General features: G+C 42.9%; 1 protein-coding gene across 5 annotated transcripts; it reads right to left on the bottom strand.

The window, feature by feature from the left end:
- Positions 1 to 7,132: 7,132 nt before the first annotated feature.
- On the bottom strand, positions 7,133 to 14,525 carry LOC115144003 (V-set and transmembrane domain-containing protein 4-like). 5 transcript variants are annotated; one of them, XM_029684565.2, is made up of 8 exons: positions 14,330 to 14,525; positions 12,923 to 13,324; positions 10,320 to 10,373; positions 10,017 to 10,121; positions 9,831 to 9,912; positions 9,598 to 9,719; positions 8,852 to 8,916; positions 7,133 to 8,633 (listed from the first exon to the last, which is right to left on the bottom strand). In XM_029684565.2, the coding sequence occupies exons 1-8, from the start codon at positions 14,379 to 14,381 to the stop codon at positions 8,481 to 8,483; spliced, it is 1,035 nt and encodes a 344-aa protein (XP_029540425.1). In that variant the 5' UTR covers positions 14,382 to 14,525; the 3' UTR covers positions 7,133 to 8,480. The 5 variants fall into 5 exon arrangements, with proteins under 5 accessions (XP_029540425.1, XP_029540424.1, XP_029540426.1 ...); XM_029684564.2 differs by having other exon boundaries at positions 12,923 to 13,327; positions 14,330 to 14,523; XM_029684566.2 differs by having other exon boundaries at positions 7,133 to 8,606; positions 12,923 to 13,327; positions 14,330 to 14,519.
- Positions 14,526 to 21,654: the final 7,129 nt, after the last annotated feature.

Here is a 21,654-nt window from a genome sequence, read left to right as displayed (position 1 = left end):
GCGGCTTTGTTAATATTGACCTGTTTAAAGGTCTTACTCACTTCGGCTACGGAGAGTGTTATGACACTGTTGTCCGGAACAGCTGGTGCTCTCAGGTATGGTTCAGTCTTCCATACCTCAAAGTGAGCATAGAAGGCATTTAGCTTGTCTGTTAGACTCGTGTCAGTGGGCAGCTCGTGGCTGGGTATCCATTTGTAATCCGTAATAGTTTGCAAGCCTTGCCACATCCGATGAGTGTCAGAGCCGGTGTAGTAGGATTCAATCTTAGTCCTGTATTGATGCTTTGCCTGTTTGATGGTTTGTCAGAGGGTATAGCGGAATTTCTTATAAGCGTCCAGATTAGTTTCCCGCTGAGTTGAGTTGAGTTTATTTTTATTTTTACAGGGACAGTGCACATTAATCAACGTTTCAGTAAAAGTGCCGGTTTTAGCCAGCCGGCTAATTTTCAACCGCAGTCCCTGGGCAGGTTATTAAAAACAATTACAATATAGACAATAGCAACATAGAACAAGCAAGACATTACAACATAGGACAAGCAAGACATAGCATACAGACAGAGCAACATAGGACAAGCAAGACGTAGCATACAGACAGAGCAAAATAGAACAAAAAGCAGCAAGACAAAATTCCTAAAAGCAACAAAGTGTTTCCACACCTCACAAGCTACAGACAACAGACAACATGGAAAGCGGCAACACACAGCTAGGGACCATGTTCACAAATCTGATTGACCTTTAGCCATGTCTTCAAGCATTTTGTGAAAGTGTGATATGTGGTGCAGTTATGTGTGTCTGGTGTATTCCAGACATGGGAAGCTCTCACAGAGAATGCAGATTTACTAAAGGTGCTTTTCCTTAGGGGAACTAACAGTCACCTCTCATGGCAGACCTTGTGGATCTGCTGCCATATGTCTGGGTTTTCTGTTTAACAAAAATATTGAGTGGAGGGGGAGCCAGGCCATTAAGGATCTTGAATACCCGACATGCGTCGGTGTATTGCACAAGATTTTCCCAACTCAAGAGCTCATGCTTTCTAAGGATGTGACAATGATGATGGCTATTGGGCTTCCTATCAAGCACTTTGAGAGCCTGTTTGTAGACAGACTGAATAGGTTTTAATGTTGTACAGCAAGCTTGGGCCCAACTAGTCAAGCAGTATGTTAAGTGGGGGAGTATCATAGATTTGAAGTACAGTTTTGCTACCTCTGTAGTCAAACAATTTCGTATAAATCGGAAATTAGCTAGGTTGAATTTGGTTATTTGAATTACCTTTTTCACATGCTTTTTAAAAGAGAGGTTGGAATCAAGTATGATGCCAAGGTACTTAAAATCGGATACCACCTGGAGCTTCTCCTGACATATAGACATCTGGCTCAGTAGCATCTGTTGCCCTCTTTGTGAAGAACATGCAAACAGTTTTTTCACATTGAGATGCAAACACGAGTCACTGAGCCACTTTGTAACCTGGACCATTACAGTAGTGAGTTCTTGTGCAGCTTGTTGTTTGCTCTTTGCATGCACATATATCACTGTATCATCTGCATACATTTGAACTTCAGACCCAGTACAGACAGAAGGCAGATCATTAATGTACAGGCTGAACAGGAGGGGCCCCAGTATTGACCCTTGGGGCACGCCCACATCATAGCTACGAGTGGGCGACAGCTCATTGCTCACTCTGACACACTGAGTTCTGCCTTCAAGGTATGATTTCATCCATCTCAAGGCATCAGGGGAAAAGTTGAACTTGGACAATTTTGTGATGAGAATCTCATGGTTAACAGTATCAAAATCCTTCCTTAGGTCCAGAAACACAGCCCCAACAGCACCCCCTTTGTCCATCTTGGACTTCACATTTTCCAGAAGAAAGCAGTTGGCCATTTCTGTGGAGTGTTTCGCTCTGAAGCCAAACTGCATGGAGTGTAATGTGAAGGGGCTGTTGTTGTGGTGGGCAATCAGTTGTTCTGCTACACACTTTTCAACAACCTTTGACACCACAGGTAGTATACTAATGGGCCTGTAGTTACTCACGTCAGCAGGGTCGCCTGATTTAAAGATGGCCGTTATTATGGCCGACTTCCATACCCTTGGAAACACACCGAGACCAATAGATGTGTTGGTGACCTTAGTAATGGGGCCAATGAGTGACTCTTTGTAGTTTTTAAGAAAGGTAGAGTCCATCCCAAACACATCTTTGGCTTTAGAGTTCTTTAGTGAGCTAAACACCTTGTTCACCTTTGACTCAGAAACCTCCCTTATGATGAAGACAGGTTGAGTGTCATTCACTAGCACTGAGCCGGAGAAACCAGTGGAGGGGTTGTGTGTCAGTACCCTGACAGAGTCAATAAAGTAGGAATTGAAGGCTATTGCTATTTCGACTGCATCCTGTGTTAGATTGTTATTCACCATGATTTCTAGTCTTTTTGCAGTGTTACTATGGTCTTTCCTGTTAACTTTTTAGATTCTCCCATATCAATTTAGAATTTCCCTTTGCTTCACCAATTATGTTAATAAAAAAGTTTGCCTTGGCCTGTCTGATTTCTTTCATCACCTTATTTCTCAACATGGTAAACCTACGTCTGTCATGCTCTAATTTAGATTTTAGGGCTATTTTTAGAGCATAATCTCGTTCTTTCATCAATTTCCAGATTTCTCCATTTAGCCAAGGAAGAGTGCTCTTTTGGCCAGGTTTGGATTTGATTTTCTTTAGGAAGCCATTTATTGTAGTCTGGATTGTGGATAGAAAAACCTGACTATCAGCTTCCACGTCTGTATAGGACGAGAGATCATTCCAGTTTATTCCCTTAATTGCTTTTTCAAAATAGTTTAATTCACTCTTAGGTATTCTGAGTTGATCCGGCTTTCTAACAGTAGAGAGGTTAAACCTGCTCTTAGACAGCTTTCTGGCTATAAGTGTCAGATTATGATCAGACAGCCCAGTAACCATATTGAATGATTTAGTCACTCTCTGGTTTATTACTGAACACCAAATCAATCTGTGTTTTAGAGCAACAAGTCACCCTGGTTGGCCCTTTAACTAGCTGTGTAAGGTCAAAGGTATTAGTGATCCGTTTGAGTGTTTTCCTACTACACTTGTCTTCATAATTAATGTTAAAATCTCCCATTAAGATGACCTCTTTCCCAAAATCACATTCCCTAAGCATGGTATTAAACTGATCAAAAAACACACTTTTGGTGGAAGGTGGCCTATACATTCCAATGAGGGTAAAAGACATTTGGGGAGACAGTGTAACGTTCAGGCTGATACATTCTAGTTCATTATCACATGACCACTCAATTTGTTTACATCGGATATGTTCTTTAATGTAAATCATCACACCCCCTCCTCTTCCTTCAATCCTGTCTCTCCTGAAAACATTGTAGCCAGGCACAATCAAAGCAGCATATGGAGAGTGTTTATGGAGCCATGTCTCTGAAGGGGCAGAGAAAGTCAAGGTTGGAGTCTGTGAGTAGATGTTGAATTTGATCACTTTTTGGAATGACACTACGAATGTTCAAGTGCCCCCCTAGTAGTCCCTTGGGCTTAGCTCGTGGGTCCCAGATGACTCGGGAGTGATTGACACATTGAAAAAAGTTACATTTTCTGTGTTTTCTGACGGCTGGGTTTAGGCCGTTTTGTTTCGTTTTGATTAGGGGCAGTTCGGTAGCGCAATTAACAATCCCTCCCGCCTGCACTGGATGCGGGGAACTAATTAAAATATCTTGCGTACCAGAAGCAGAGTCAGGGATCGCATATAGCGACTGGTATGTTTGAAGAGTCAAAATCTATCCTGGAGCCGGGTGAGTCGAGAGAAACCATAGGATCATAGCACTCACCCACCTCCACAGCGGCGACGACCAGTGGACGAGGCCATCCACCGCTCTCCACTCCGGTGCGTATCACTGGCTCGGTGATATTGGGCCCAGGATTGAGTTGTACATCCCCGGAGAGCAGGAGGGTAGTGAACAGGTAGTTTAACAGTTTCCAATAAATGTTGGACTTGTGTTTGTTACGCCTAAGCGGTTCAGTAGAATAAGGAGCGAGATAGACTTGGCCATTATTCAGAACATTATGGTATGCTGTGTACTGTCCGCTCCCGCGGAACGGTGAACCAATGTGTTTGGTGTTGATATTCTCCGGTAGTAGACTGATTGTGTCATCCCAGCAAGGACGCACTGAGATTATCAGTAGAGCAGCTACATAACTGACAATCATGGCAGAGTACTGGAGATAAAACACATAATTGCGCTTTAACTCTTTGCATGAGTTACTTAGCTGGGATCGGCGTACACCTGATGGTTTAGATAAAATTACAGCATTCGAATGAGAAGCGGCACCTGCCGCACCACCCTGTCTTCCGTCCGCCATTTTTTCTTCCGTCCGCCAGTTCAAGCTCCTTGAAAGCAGTAACTCTAGCCTTTATCTCAGTGCAGTTGTTGCCTGTAACCCATGGCTTCTGGTTGGGATATGTACTTAAATTGTGGGGACGATGTCGTTGATGCACTTATGGATGAAGTCCGTAACTGATGTGGTTTACTCCTCAATGCCATTGGATGAATACCGGAACATATCCACTGGTACTTCCTGCTTGAGTTGTTGCTTGTAAATTTATTTAGGAAGATCGAATTATGGTCAGATTTGCCATATGGAAGGCGAGGGAGAGCTTTTTACGTGTGTTTAGTAAAGGCGGTCTAGAGTTATTTTTTTAGAGTTTTTTCTCAAGTGATTGTACGTTCCCCGGTTTGACGGATGGTAAAGGCAGATTATCCACTCGCCTACAAATTCTCACCAAGCACCTGGATCGCGGCCCTTATATCTGCGTCTCCTCTTCATGTGAATGACAGGGATTTGGGCCTGGTCAGTGAGGAGCCGTAAAACTTCATCCAGTCCGTGGTGAGTAATCAAAGTTCTGATGTCCAGAAGCTCGTTGCGGTCATTAGAGACTGTGGCAGAAACATTATGTACAAAAAAAGTTACAAACAACGAAAAAAGAAAAGAAAAACACACAGAATAGCACAATTGGTTACGAGCCTGTAAAATGGCAACTATCCCCTTCGGCTCTATCAGATGTCAGACTGATACTTTGACAATCGCCGGTACCAATTTCTCTAACCACACAGACTACGTAGATAACGTCTACACCAGGGGTCTCCAACATTTTCTAGCATGAGAGCTACTTAAAAAAAAAACGTTTTTAAATGTTGCGAGCTACTCATTTTTTTTCTAACTTTCAAATAGGCATATTCTTCTTCTCTTCTCCCCTACAACTAGTGTCCTTAGTGTACAAGAGAAAATAGTGCACTATGTTTTCTGTTTTATATTTTCCCAAATTATATTTTCTCCGTTATATTTCTCCTGGTTTCATATTTTTATTCAATTTTTCACTCTCAAAATTACAATTGTTCATAGAGAAACAATGAAAGGATCAGGTTTCAGATAAGATCCAAGTGCAGACTGTGTTGAAGTAACAATGTTTATTGCAACAACTGGGGCAGGCAAACGACAGGTCAAGGCAGGCAGGGGTCGATAATCCAGAGTAGTGGGGCCAAGGTACAGGACTGCAGGCAGACCCCGGGTCAGGTCAGGCAGAGGTCGATAATCCAGAGTAGGGTTAAAGGCGCAGGACGGCAGGCAGGCTCAGAGTCAGGACAGGCAAGGGTCAAAACCAGGAGGGCGAGAAAAGAGAGACTGGGGAAAAGTTGACCTGACAAACAAGACAAACTGGCAACAGATGAACAGAGAACAGAGGTATAAACACACAGGGGATAATGGGGAAGATGGGCGACACCTGGAGGGGGGTGGAGAAGCACAAGGACAGGTGAAGCAGATCAGGGCGTGACAGAAACTGGATGTTCTGACTCCATGTCAATGGGTACCAAATGACTAAATCGCCTTCTAGTGGCCTCATGGGTGGAATGTTATTAATATTTGTCACAATTTCATAATCAATTAACATGATTTTAAAAAACCTGCCTGAAACATCCAGTGTTTTTATATTTCTGTCTTCTGTGATGTCTATGAAGTGTAATATTGGGATGCAAACTCATAATTGAATACATTTCAACTCTTTATCTGACATGGTACAGGTGTCTTCTGTTTTTAAGACCATAACCATGTGTGTGAGGTGTATACTTCTGTTTCAAAGCAGGTTTGTTTAAGACTACCAAGAAACACTCTGTGTTGACCCAGATTTAGCACACTGCAGATGACATCACATCAGAAGGCCATTTTGGTCTGGAAGAGAACTAGACTAAAGTACTTTCCCTTTAGTTGCGCATCTGACCCTTTAATTGTGCATCTAGCAAGTGAGGAATGTGCCTTCTAATGTGCCGGTGTAGCGATGGTTCTGTACTGCTGCTGCTGCTCATTTCATGGCAAAGTTAACTTAACAAATAACAAATAATAGATACACATGATATACTTCTGCCAGGTAAGACATTAACATTTAAATGAGAAGGTGTTGGGGAAAGTATTTCTGTCAACCCACAAGATGGATATGACATCAACTGGCTACACACAGAGTGATAGAAAAGACAGACAGGGGCAGTATTACTGTAAATGAATTGGCAGATATTGTGTTAGGTTTGGCTTTTTGAGCCAATAGTGGCTAACCATGGGTGGCATAATGTCAATGTTGTGTTGATTAGATAGTAGCTGGGAGCTTGCGGGGTCTGATACTTGTCAAATTGCATGTACTTTCAGAATTGTTTGGCGATCTACTCATAGGTGGGCTGCGAGCAGGTAGACTGGTCTGGTAGAACCCTGATTTACACTCGGTTTACTGTGCTCTGCAATTCAGAAACGTCATCACGTCTGGAGACTTGAGATCTGATCATGTTTTCTTTTTCTTTTTTTAGATGACTTCAGTAGTTTAATATGAGTGCAGACCAGGGAGGCACCGTTTAAAGTCACTACCTATTCTCTCTCTCTCTCTATATATATATCCCTCCCTCCCTCCCATTTCCCCAAATTAAGCAAATATGGAGGTATGGTCAAACCACAACATCTCTAATTTGTCTTCTACTCCTACTTGTTTATTTTCCGTTTTTCCTCACAGCATCGTGAATTGTCATTGACTTTTCACTGATGTGATATCCTACGGAGGTTTGAAAGAAAGCACAAGGAAAACAGGTGATTAATAACCGCTGACCGTAACATATCCGCTCGATGTTTATACAGCACATGATACACACATGATACATTACATGCACAAACGCTCGTATGTCAATTCAATTGCAAAACAACAACAACAACAACATGGGAGCTCCAAATGGAACAGAGCGGAATGTTGATGAGTGCGGAGGACGGCGCTCTCTGCTTGAAACAAACGGCAGAGGAAAAGTGCAGAGTTCAGCGTTCACACATGGTTCTAGTTAGTGGTCCATGCAGTGGCCTCCCATTAAGTCCAATGTGGTTTGGAGGAGACTTTCATTTTTTTTCTTCACAGTTTTAAAAAAGGTTCTCTAAAGTTTCTCTCACCCCCGGAGGTTTACTTTGAGTCATTGTGTAGATTTGTATCGATAGATTTAGATAAGAGTTCGCTGTGGTCAATGTATGTGGGAAGAGATTTGGTTTCTCCTGCGTGTGGAATCGTCTCAATGCACAATCCCACTCTGGGGATTATAGATGTATAGATCTGCATGTATGATAGAGAGAGAAAGATGGGGGAGGGCATGGTTATGGTGCCTAGATGTCTGGCGTTTCAAGTTCACTGGGGGAGAAAGAAAATCCGGGCGTTTTGCTCGCTTTTCCATGGTTCAATCCAAGGGGTCATTAAACAGCGAAAACAATTCACTAAGCATTTTTACACACACTTATATTCACTGAAAAGTTCAAACCAGAAGGTGAAACTCAGCTGTTGAGAGATACCGATATGGCATTTGGTCATTGGCGTAGTTCTTATACAAACTACAAACAAAACAACCTTCATTAATGATGTGCTATGTAATCTTCAGGTGAGAGGTGTTCACTGGTGCTATATAACAAGGGAAACCAAACAAGGCCTTTAGTTTGCAGCCTGTTAAATTGCTCCATCACAAGCTGACCACAGCTCTGGGTACAGTGTGTCCCAAGAGCCCGTTGACTTTGGCACCAGTTGAAAGCACTGGCGTGATAGCACAAACTTATCTCCTGAGGGCAGGTGGCTAATTGTTGCCTTTAATGTCAAGCTTTGCAGCTGAAGTACTGCGGTAATTACATAGCGGAACATGGCAGACATCATGCAGATGTTTTCGGGGGATAAGGCATTCGGGTTGAATATTAAAAAACAAAACAAAAAAAAAGAATATAGGATGTCTCGTGTAAAATAAAAATTCAACATTTTCAAAATAGAAAACACATTTGTATCTCATCTCATTTGGACTTTGTAAAGAAAAGCGACTTCCCACCGTTGACTGAAATACACAATATGAAACAATAATACTGATCATAAATATAACATGTACATGAGCTACAGCCTAAAGATATTAGTGGTGTGTTTCTCACACTTGCCTCTCCTTAAAGAGGATCTCGGCATATACCGTGCCTGTGCATGAGGCTTTGTTGTCCGGCAGAGGCCTGATCAGCTCCAGCTCTGCATAAGTCAGGCTTTCCTCTGCAATCTTCGGCTGCAAGGGACAAGAAGAAAAGGAAGCCTGTGAAGACCAGACTAAATTGAGTTATTCATGTTGGGTCTATTACAATAGGATTCTGGACCAAATTACCTTGGGATAGTAGTTAATACACATACCAATACAATGAAGTACAACTTAAAGTAAAACAACTCGAAGGAATGTTAGATTTATGGACAGCCCTCTACATAAATAATGTACCTGTTGCCTAACACGTTGTACGTAAGAAGCAGGCAACTTACTAAAACCACTTTCCTCGGCTGCGCCTTTAAAAGTTTGGGTTTTCGGATTTTGTCTGCAATGGGTGCTGTGGAGGAATGAAATGATCATTATGCAGAGAGGGAACACATTGTCTGTGTAACAAGAAACATGTCCCCCCCCCCCAAACCAAAACCCAGAACCACAATTGTCTCCGTTCACAATGTTTACAAGCCTCTCCTGTCATTGATTAGTGATGGAAGCAGACATCAAAGCAGAGTTGAACATACATACAATGCTTTACGCACAGGCATTCAGACTACTACGACATGACTACTTCAACTCTGCCAAACCTATTCATCTCAAGGGTGAACCAAAATATTATCATCAGGAACAAATGCTACTTAGAATCTGCTGTCTTGCATAATACGTTGACCGTAAACAGTGCACTATTTCTGGAAACAGACTGAGAACTTGCTTCGCTCTTTGGCCAGTTTCTCTATGCCAGCACATACAGTACAGTATAGTGTAGAACCATATATAGACTCAGAAAAGATACAGCGTGATGGGAGCAAGTAGAAGCAATATCAGGAATCTAATATCAGGAATCAGACACAGTGTTAAGTGAACTCCTCTACGATGGTCACTTTAACCCCATTCCCTCCCCCAGGCCACATACCCAACGGGTGGGTATGAAGATAGGCTTCTACGTTCCTAAGAAAACATCCCTGTGTGTAAATATGGTAGAAATGTGATGGGATGTCCTGTGCCAGAGAGGCTGTCCGTTTACCTTTAGCTGGTATCTCTGGTGGTATCTCAGACTGCTCTTTGCTACGTTTCCTCCTGTACCTCCTCTGCTTTTTGGGCAGGGCAGGAGACACACTGACTAGACTGGTCACCGTCTCCCCTGAACTGCAGACAGAGATTTTGATAGCAGAATTAGGCCAGATCAGATTCTGTGTGTAGGCTACCATACTATCTAGAGTAAAGCTCACATTGTATTTGGATTGTAAAGAAGCCTACCTGTTCTGAGGGCTCTTGACCAAATGGTAGCTGTCTGTAAGACAATGAGACGAAACGTTGGCGCATGACGGGGAAACACATCCTGCCGTGTCGTCAAAAAACAAGAGTTCGGCTTGCCTTGTCCATTCACTTTAAATGATCTGTCAATGCGGCCCAGACTAGTTATTTCATGGTGTGTTTACTTACCTTTTAACCTCTTCCTCTGGACATATTGGCAGGTCACCACCACGGTGAACATGCACATGCACACCAGTCCCACAGAGCAGATCAGCGCAGCGCACAGGTACATGTCTGGAACACACAAAACCAACCAGATGAGTCATCCTTTCAAGTCAGAAGACGTGCTACCCTGAAGACCCGTGTTTCTGTTGTTAGTCACTTGTTTTGACATACCCTTAAAATATCCATGTCCACTCATTTAGGCATGCTTCTTGTGGTTGTGCTATTTTAGTACAAGAACAATGCAGAGCACCAGAGTCATGTTCTTACCTTCAAACAGACTCCACAGACTCTCCTTGGCCTTGGTCACTGGTAGGACATGTACTGGAAGGAAACAAGAGAACGTCCATAGTAATCAGTGTGGCTACCGTTCCACCTGATTATATAGTGTACACAGTTTAAAAACCTCTAATTGTAGGCGGGCTGGCGTAGGATGACAGTATCGATGTTGTCCTCTCCTCCAGATTCACTTCTTGAATCACTGGCTCGTGGTAGCTAACACCCACCAAGCCATCCTGAAATACCCCAAACCGCAAGCAGCTGACGACAGCCAGGCTAGCCTCTCCCACCCACAGCAGCCATACTTAGCTTAGCTAGCCGCCAGAGCTAGTGGGCTGAAGCCCGGCTGAGTGTCTGCCTGTCCAGAGGGCTTACCTCTAGAGCATTTACCTCAACGCTAAACCACCAGCACTTGCTTTAGACTGGGCTAACCATATGTATGTCCCACATTCAACTATTTGGAAACATTAGTCTGACATAGATGAGAGGAGGAGACTTGGCTCTGGATTTTCTCTTGTTGTGTTGGCCAAGTATGTACAGTACTTGCTGTAAATAAAGGCCACAAACTCTTTCAGCACGTTCCTGTGTCATTGCAGGTAGAGCCACTCTTGGCCATGCATTTTTTGTTGTTGTTCAAAAATGAAGCGTACAGTGTTGTGGCGCAGAAGACTTCTTTGCCATTACTCAGACAGTGTGACTTGAATAGGACATTAAGCACTGTGCCAGGAGGCCAGCTGCACATGCTGGAATAACATAAAGCTCTAGCACTGCATGCAGCCGAAGAAGTGTCTTTAAAAATGTCATCCATTTATGGCTCTTTTTGAATGGCATTTGGAAACATTCAACCAAATTCACTTCGCTGTTCAATTGATTCCATTCACATGTGCTCCCCCTTTCTTTTTGATAGGTCTCTCGTATGTATCCCCACTTTGACAGCACAGAGCAACACATAATGAATGAATAGCATCCCTAAGACAGATTTGTATTCTGTTTAATAAGGGATAAATACTGTCTTCCGCAATCAATAGACAAATTCAATGGGTCACTTTGGGCTACTTCAGGGTATTAATGAAATTTAGAGAAAAAAAAAAAAGAATAAGTGAATACTAGTACGGAGTGATAATCCATACAATCGTCATTACAAACATCTTCAAAACTTCCTTCACTTTCACGTCCTCTTTCTTCACTTCTCTTTGCCCTCTGTTCACCACCCTCTTTCTCACTGTGAGGCCCGTGAAAAAGTAATGGTGGCCTCATTCTCAGAGCTCTGTTTTTACACTTGCCCATATTACACCCTGACCCACGGAGGACCCAGAGTAATAGAGGACCCTGATGCTCCTACACTTCAACACAAACCACATCTGTTTCACCACATACATCTTTAAAAAGGCACAACATCTCCCAGCCCACGCACACGTTGTCCGAATATCTCAGGGTTTATAGGGGTTTACACCAGAAAGAGGCCTTACTTCATGCTGTTTTCAGTTTGTTTTCCCTAAACCATCAAACCCTATGACCTTTTGGGTTGTATACCATAGCCTACCATATTCCTGGATTTTGGGCAGAGTAGGATGTATGGCGTAAGACCAAAGGAATCAAGGTAGGTAATTGAGCCAACGTGAAATCAATCAATCAGTGTGCTAGCTTAGCAGTATTCGCTTCCTCCCTCTCTGAGTACATTTCAGGGTAAACTGACCTACCCCACCTAAAACCTTGGGGCCCCCTGTCTCGCCAACACGTGACGGTCTGCTTGACAATATACAAACCTGTTGAGCTATAGAAAAGGATCCAATTCGATAGCACCATTGGCGACATTTCAAACTGGCCGTGGAGTGAGGTTATGGCGTGTTCTTATCTCTCTTACATCCGCACTACTGCACAGTTGTCTATTCAACCAACAACCTTCGACAACATAGACGCTCTGACGTTGGGGAGCCTCATACTACAACTATCTCTTGTTCTATCACTCTCGAATTCACTCACTTCCTGCCACGATTGTATGTGTGTACAATACTTAGGGGAGGGAAACTCCTGGCAGTAGCCAAAGACAGTATCTGTTTGGTGGTGATGGTGCCGGTGTTCATTTCCTCTGGTGTTGCTCTAGTCTGTCTGCTCTGGCTCAGACTTGGCTATAACAGACAGTCAAAATGTCACAGCCGGCACAAATTATTCCATGGAAAACGGAAAAAGTGGTTCAATCTGAATTTACTCAAAGCACTGTAGTAATTGCTTAGAAAGTGAAATTGCATCTGCCTCGCTACTGTGCATGCTGCTTAGATCCTTTCACAGAATGTTATGTGCATCGAACTGGCCGAACTGAAGGGCAGACATTGTCTTCAGAGACAAAAATATACTCCATCTTCTCGTTCCAGCATAACAAAGCCCTGCAACCACTAGCTGCCATGTAATTTATTGCTATGAAATACTGCTTCTTCTCAAGCGTGTTCAAAACTATTGAACTCCCTTCCACAATAAAAAAAAACAGGACCTCTCATTACACATGACACAATCTCCTCCTTCTCCTGACTGATGAATCCTAGATTTGGTCAGTTGTCTGTTACTGCACACAGTGCTACACCGAAATCCATAGTTACCTCTGAGCTCGGTGGCGGCCGTGCAGTTCGTTGACGCCTTCCATCGGCTCTGGTGCCTCTTGAACTCCTGCACCCGGCATATGTAGAGTCCTCGGTCCTCCGCTGAGATGTTCATAATGAGCAGGTCGAAAATCCTCCCCTGCTTGATCACTGTCAGTTTCAGCTTAGGCCAGGGGAAGCTCTTTGTATAGTTCCCATAGAACCTGGCCTTTCTCATGTTGACCTTGGCGATGAGGAGCTCTTCGTCGCTGGAAGAATGCTCGGGCCGGAAGGTCCATTTAACCACGGGCAGGCTGCTGGAGCGTCGTCTCTGGGACACCTGGCAGGTCAGGGTGATGTTCTCGCCCTCCTGGGCCACCGTGAAGGGGAACGGGGTGATGGTGGCATTGATTGCCTGGCACACTTCTGAAAGATATAGCACACGCATAAAGAATATGTATAAAGATATAGATGTGACATCAATACCCTTTTGAGCTGAACCCCGTAGGGTTTTGGTTGGTTCATTGTGTGCAAAGGGTATAAGAGCCATCAAGAGCCTAGGCTGGTGTGTGAAGACCTTGAAGGAGTTGGAAGAATAAATGTTGACCTAGATTCATAGATAATCCTTATCTGTTGTTCTGATTTTGATCAACAGTAAGATACACAGTATCTCTTTCCTACTGTATTTATGTCTGTGGGTGAGTCATGTGAAAGTGGTGCTTGACTTAAGTGCAAGTATATGTCCATTTTAAGAGGAAGAAATATTAAGGAATATAGTTTAGGGCCTCATTTATTCCATGACAAAAGCAACATCTGTTTTTTCAACCGAGAATCATTTCATAATCCTAATTTTCCGCTAGCAGTAAGCATATTTCTGTGACACTCAAAGCCATGAAAACACGGTATAAAAAGTATGATTCATTTCTAGACGAAAATTATATTTTGTTAGATATATTTATTTAGCTAGAGTATTAAGCTGCATCTTATGAAAGAGTCACACAAACTCACAATAAATGGGTCAAAAGCAAACTACAAACCTTGCAATGGTCGTTTTAAACAAAAATAAGGGAAACCACCAATTTCTCAGTTTACAGTTATTTTTCAACATTGCACAAAAATAAAGACTATATTACACTTGCAATTGTCCTGTCATAACAACTTATTATTTCACTGCCCACTGATTATTTCTATTCAAACGCATGTCATGTGGAATGGTTTTTTCAGAACACTCACTCATTTAATAAAAAGTCGACTAGCCCTTCAACAAAGGTTTTTCCATTTTTTTTAATGTCGTTACCGTAGTGCGTTTCTCTCTCTGTCTCTCTCACCATTTCAAAGTATTGCCAAATTTCGTATCATGACATACTGACCTAAAATCAATTTTCCTCTATAGCCCAGCCACCTAAATAGAAATAGAAAGTTGCTTACCGGCAATGAACACTCTTGTAAGGAGAAGTATGACCACTGAAGAGATCTTCATTTTCCAGACCAGCAGCCTCCATAAAAGGCAGTTCAATGTTTCCCAAAGAACAGAGCCTCAGCTCAGGATCCCTCTTCTCCTTTCTTTTATTTTTTACGCCATTTGTGTGTAATATGAAACAGGACTTTTTCTGTTTCTGCTTGGAACCACCCCCCTCGCCCCTCCCTCTTTCACACTACCCCACCCCACTTTACTCCTCTGCTTAGCAGAATGTGGGAAATGGAATTTCCTGTGCAGGAGGAAGGAAGGAGGGAGTGTGTTGGGTGCTTTACTTTTGACGCCGATGTATCACACTTCCAGCTGTGGACTACAGCAGAGCAGACTACTCTGACCAGTTTTGATACACACACGCACACACACACACACAGAGAGACAGATAATGAAGGAGGATAGATCAGCGCTGTCTCTGTCTCTGTCTGTGTAACTAGAGCCCACAGAGAATCTTTGTGCAGGACTTTGTGAGGGCAGCTCTGTTTTGGAACATAGTCGACTCCTCTCTTAGGGAAAGGCTTTATAGACACACAAGAGTTTCATTCACACATTCACCCTTCTTTAGATCAAACAGGACTGCATTCATGCAGTCATCATAATAGTTTCTAATATTTGGACTCATATTCTATCCATGCTTGGATTGCTATTTCTTCATCCGATCATCTGAGTTGTGAGTTTGATAGAAAAGGCTGAGCTTGGCAGCATCCCCAGAAACTTTGCAAGTCTGAGAAGACACTATATAGAGCACAGTTACTGTATATTCACTGCTAAAGCACGTCTATGAAGTACACTTATAAATGCATCTGACGTTTGTGTAGTATTCTCTGTTACACACACACTCTCTCTATTTTCACTAGGGGGGGGGGGGGGGGTATACTTCTTACAGTGGTTTCAGGCTCTCAGCAATTAAGTGTTCAAGTGTTCCTATAAATCTAAGTCTATGTCTGTTCAACGGAAGGCAGTTAGGTCTGAGACTGACGTGGTTGCAGGGTAATTAAAGTAAACCGGCATGTTAACAAGATCCTTCTTGCGCTCAGATGCGAGAGATGCATGGGGGGCTTTGGAGCGCAGAGAAGTGAGTTGTGGAGTGAGAGTTTAGGCAAGCTGCTTTGTTATGGAGTGATCAATACTGCCCCCTTGTGGGAAGTATATTGACAGATGTGTTGGCTGACAATGGCCCGTCCCCTCGCCCATACCCGGGCGCGAACCAGGGACCCTCTGCACACATCAACAACAGTCACCCACGAAGCATCGTTACCCATCGCTCCACAAAAGCCGCGGCCCTTGCAGAGCAAGGGGAACCACTACTTCAAGGTCTAAGAGCAAGTGACGTCACCGATTGAAACGCTATTTAGCGCGCACCACCGCTAACTAGCTAGCCGTTTCACATCCGTTACACTAGCTTGGTTACCTGATTGGCTCACAGCAAAAACTTGACCTTTTTCAAACGTAATGGTACTTATTGTCTGTTTGTTTTAGTCAATTCCAAAACAAAATGTAAGAAAAGTACAACATATATGAAGATGACTTTTCAACATTGCCTGCTCCCGAGTGTTCATACTAGAGTAGGGCTTCCCTAATGCCCCTTCAACCTGCCAGAAACGAGCTGGACTAATGACCCCACCAAGTGGCCAGAAGTCTCATATATCCCAACATCTACTCCTACCTGATATATCCAGGCCTTATATAATTGTAGGCAGTGGCTGGGGAACAGATCTTTTCGATATCAGTCGTTTTCCATGACGGCGCTAACTACCGAGTGAGTGCTAACTAGCTCGCCAAGACCAACAACACCTCAAATGGACTATACAGCTACAAGTAGTGAGTGAAATAACATACAGACTATAATAAACAAGTAAAACGTCTTATCTGGGATTAAATGTTTTCTGCATAGATGTGTATTGGACACCGGGTCCCACAATTTCCCACCCTCCTTACGCCTAGTAATAGCCTGAAGCTAGGCTTTATTTCCCTACTTGGGAGCATTGCAAACCGTAGATCGGGATTTTTTTTAACCTGGTTTGATGTACATTGTATGACACAGCAGATTTTTGGCATAGTTTTTAATATCTGTATATAACAAAAAATCTACAAAGTAGTTGGCTCTTTTTCAATGGGGGTCAATGGGGAAGATGGTTTGGTTTCCCCAATTTGTGGGCGTGGTCAAGGGAATTTCTTCTTATGCCCTGAATATTGACTAGAGCAGGTCTGGGCAATTATTTTCCATGGAGGGCCACGTTAGAATATATTTTTGCCATCGTGGGCCAGAATCCTATTACAGGAATATACATCATGTGTATAACTGTGCTGTTAGATATATCTACTGTAAATCACATCCAGCTTTGATACTTATTTTACTTTTTTGACATGCACAGAAATAAACCACATCTATGTTCTCCTTTTGGTAGGTATTTTCATTATTAAACATGCAATGAACCACATGAGGGGAAAAGTACACTGTGTATTCAGCACCACGGACAGAACTCTTGTTAACGGGGTATGCACAAGAACACAAGAAAGAGAGAGAGCTCAACATTACATTTCAACTACTCAATCAGTGTGAGTAAAGTCTCTGTTGGGCATTGACTAGAGCGGTGAAGTCAGGTATAGTTTCTGACGTCGCTATGTGCAGGATTGCTGAGAGGTGAGAATCAGTCAGCGATGATCTGTGCCTTGACTTGTTATATTTCATCACTGAAAATGTCTGTTCACATACATAGGTTGACCCAAAACAGTACAAACATCTTCTGAGCTTGACTCCTAATCTTTGGAAAGTTTTGTTCATCGAGAGATGCATAGAACCTCGTCGGTGACATTGTTTTGAATAGTTCTCCAATCACTGCATCAGGCTGAAGATCGATAAGCTCAAGTTGCAGGTCAGTGGGAGCGTTATCCACATTGAAGGTGAAAGGTGTCATTTTCTAACACTCTGAAATCCTCAAAACGATGAGAAAACTCACCGTTCAAAGCACGCAGCAGCAGCGATGTATTCTTCTCCCGCTGGTCATCTGATAGGAAACAGACTAGTAGTTTCGGGAAGGTGGGTGAAATTGTTGGCACCTACTCGGCAGGTCAGGAAGAGTAATTTTCCCTTGAAGGCTTTGACAAGGCTGTACATCTGATGTGCAAAAAGGCCCTTCCCTTGTAGTTTGGAATTCAATTAATTCATGAGGGCCATGATGTCCACGGTGAAGACAAAATCAGTCAACCATTCTTTATCTTGCAGTTGAGGGAAATCCACATATGTTCCTCCTTTCATTTGCAAAAACTCAGCAATCCCCCGACTTCAGGTTCCACACCCTTCTCAGTGAGACAAACTGCCTGTGGTTTAAAGATGTTGCTCTCATTCCCACTTTATTAACAATATCCACAACTTGGCTCATTTTCAAAACACATTTCCAGAGCACCTCCTGATGAATAATGCAATGCAGGAAAATAATGATCTGATCTGGGTTTAGCTCAGCTACTTGATCTTGTGTCCTTTTCAAAAGGCCAATGTTTTTTTCCTGTCAGGTTTGGGCACCCATCAGTGGTCACGCTGGAGAACTTTTCAAAACTCAGTCCCAGCTTTGCCACACACTTATTAACCTCCGCCAATAAATCTTTCCCCGCGGTTGCACTGAAGCAGGCTCCTCTGTCATTTCAAAGTATGGGGTTAAGCCTCGGGAGAATATCAACAACTGCCCCGTGTCATGTGCATCACTGCTCTCATCCAGGGCCACGGGGAAATAGGTGAAATCCTTGACCTTGTATTTCAACTGTTGTACCATATTCCCTGCGAGGTCCTCAACACACCGGGTCAATGTTCGTCTTGACAGGGAAACATTTTCAAACAGCTCTTTCTTGTCTGGGCAAAGTATTGCTGCAGAGTCAATTAAAAATGATTTCGCCGGGGCGAATGCTATGTTTAGACATTTTGTGGGACAGTACATAGCTAGCAGAGAAATTCTGTCGTTTGCTGAATGCAGTTTTGTGAAAAGTCCTTGCTGCTTTTGCAACTGAGAAAGCAACTCTTTCGATGCACTTGCCTTCTGCTCAGAAGACATATTCCTATATTTCTCTGCATGCTTCGTCTGGAAGTGCTGTCTTTGCACACTAAGCACACAGCGTTCCCTGATACGTCAATAAAGAAATATTTCGATGTCCACTCTTGCTGGAACACCCTACGTTCATGGTCTACTTTCCTTTTCTTTTACATTTTTGAAAAATGCATTTTTGAGCAAATTTCTAGCTAGCTACTATTTGTAACTGTGACGTGTGTGTGGGAGCCTGTCAGTCATGTTATTTATTACATGCCTTCAAAATAAATGTCCCTCAAGCGATGGGAGTTTGAATCATTATACAAAGGCGAGTGTTCATTGGACTTTTAATTTGAATAACAACTATGTTTTTTTTTTTTTACCATCGCAAATTCTTTATGTGATCTAAGCATGATTCCACGGGCCGCATGTAGTCCAGGCCTTTGCCCAGCTATCCTTGACCACAGGCAGACCAAACACTAATGTCTAGACTCCACTTCCACATGTTTATAGACACCTCCAACTCACACATCATGCAATTGTTATTTACATTTCCATGCCCAAAACATTTCCATTTATCTTCAGAACTCTTTGGTATCCTTGTCACTTCATCCATCGCTTACTCTTCTTGAGTCCTTCATGTCCACAAAAGCAGTTCTATTGGCAAAGGGAACAAAACCATACATTGTAAGTTTAGCACAAATTTGTTGTATATCGATACCACAATCATATCCGATGTTTTTGTTGTTACGACAACACCGAAGGACTACTTTTTTCCAAGCAGTCCACTTACTGATGAGATGGGTTTTTTACGGATTCCTCTAAAAGAAAAAGAAAAAATAATACTTTTCAGTTTCACAAATATCATGAATTCATATTCATTGTAGAAATGTGGAAAAGTATACAGGTATGCTACTATGCTTGTGCACTTACCTGAAGCTTCGATATCAAGCATGTGTTTTTTTATAATGTAGAGCTTGCTGCCAATAAAACATATGGCAAAGAAGAGCCCAATTCCTGCTCCAATCAAAGCATACGTAGCATCTAAGAAACCAAAACACAAAGAATGAGCCACCTGTTGTGAAAGCAGCAATAGACAGTACATATCCAGTTCCCTGTTTTGCTCAATAGGCCAGTTCACACGTGAGAATTGTTTGATGCAATCTGTTGCAATGTGTTTACTCGTTCCTCAGGCTGATGAAAAATAGGTCCAGTCATGTCCCCACCCACTGGGCACAGATGTCAATTCAACGTCTATTCCACGTGGTTTAATGTCATTTTGTTGAAATGACGTGGAAACAGCGCTGATTGAACCAGTGTGTGCCCAGTTGGCAGTCTCTGTCTGGATCTGTGTTGACTTGAAATATTGCAGTTGCATTAGTTAAGCTTGGAATGGAATTGGATTGTAATAAGTGTGTGGCTTGGTTGACATGTCCGTGTTTGAGCTGCATCAGTCACTTATACAGAAGGAGCCTAAGTACATTTTCTCAACTGACAGTCTACGGAAAGTCAAAGGACTCAATAGCGTAATAGGTATGAGGATTTTGAGGTAGCAACATATTTCATAACTATTTTATTTTTTACCTGGTTCATCATTGCTTTCCAGGTCATTTCCTCTCACATGTGTCAACATGCACTCTGAAACACAGGGATCATCTTTGTTATAGAACAAGCACTTCTCTAATATCTGTCTTAGACGGTCACCACAACTTCCTGCAAGTATGAAACTGATGTTTGAAGATAGGACGCTTGTGTCGACAAGACAGATTAGACCGGTGAATTCGCGCCCGAGATGAAACAGAGCAGAGAAACGCTTGCACTGCATGCGTCTTTGTAGCTTGAGCACGATGATGTCTGTAGTAGTAGGTAGCTTAGAAGGTTAGAAGTGTTGGTCCAGTAACCAACATGTCGCCGGTTCGAATCCCCAAGCCAACTAGATTAAAAATGTGTTGACGTGCCCTTGAGCAAGGCACTTAACACTAACTACTCTGGATAAGAGTATCTGCTAAATGACAATTAAGTAGTGGTGGCACTTAAAAGTTAAACTGTTATATTTAACTCCAATATTTGATCAAATTCTTATCACAAAAATAATGAATATATAAAATCAACCGCTAACTGCTTCAAGATCTCTCAACACATACACTATATATAGAAAAGTATGTGGACACACCTTCAAATGAGTGGATTTGGCTTTCATCCACACCCGTTGATGGCATGTGTATAACATCAAGCACACAGCCATTGCAATCTCCATAGGACAAACATTGGCATTAGAATGGCCTTACTGAAGACCTCAGTGATGTCATAGGATGCCACCTTTCCAACAAGTCAGTTCGTAAAAATTATGCCTTTCTAGAGCTGCCCCGGTCAACTGTAAGTGCTGTTATTATGAAGTGGAAACATCTAGGAGCAACAACGGCTCAGCCGCGGAGTGGTAGGTTACACAAGCTCACAGAAAGGGACCACCGAGTGCTGAAGCGCATAGAACGTAAAAAAAATCGTGTTTCCTCGGTTGCAACACTCACTACTGAGTTCCAAACTGCCTCTGGAAGCAACATCAGCACAATAACTGTACGTCGAAAGCTTCATGAAATGGGTTTCCGTGGCCGAGCAGCTGCTCACAAGCCTAAGATCACCCTGCGAAATGCTAAGCATCGGCTGGAGTGGTGTAAAGCTCTCCACCATTGGACTCTGGAACAGTGGAATTGCGTTCTCTGGAGTGATTAATCACGCTTCACCACCTAGCAGTCTGATGGATGAAACTGGGTTTGGCGGATTCCAGGAGCACGCTACTTGCCCGACTGCATAGTGCCAATTGTAAAGTTCGGTGGAGGAGGAATAATGGTCTGGGGCTGTTTTTCATGGTTCGGACTAGGCCCCTTAGTTCCAGTGAAGGGAAATGTATAAACAGAGCTCACATGTCTAATTTAGAGCCTTGTTGAGGCTGAATCTGTTGACAGCTTGTGATTGCCAGATAGAGTGATAAATAATGTGGCAACATGGGGCACATGACAATACCCCACCACCCAACACCAGACACACAGACCCAACGCTGTCACGGTCACACCACTAGCACTGGGAGACTGGATAGTCAATATTGCACACAGCAGACTCTCCTTGGTCACATTCTATTGGCAGCCATGAGAGGACCAAGACCTCTGACATAACATGCTCACTGTAGCTGAGAGTAGTGGTACTTAACGTGCATGGAAAGTGCCTGTCGTAGATCGACCATTACCACAAGGCAACAAAGCCTTGTT

This window comes from Oncorhynchus nerka, linkage group LG16 (assembly GCF_034236695.1).
Source record: "Oncorhynchus nerka isolate Pitt River linkage group LG16, Oner_Uvic_2.0, whole genome shotgun sequence".
Lineage (NCBI taxonomy): Eukaryota > Metazoa > Chordata > Actinopteri > Salmoniformes > Salmonidae > Oncorhynchus > Oncorhynchus nerka.
Note: the sequence above shows the minus strand (reverse complement) of the source record. Positions and strands in the feature narration are given on the sequence as shown.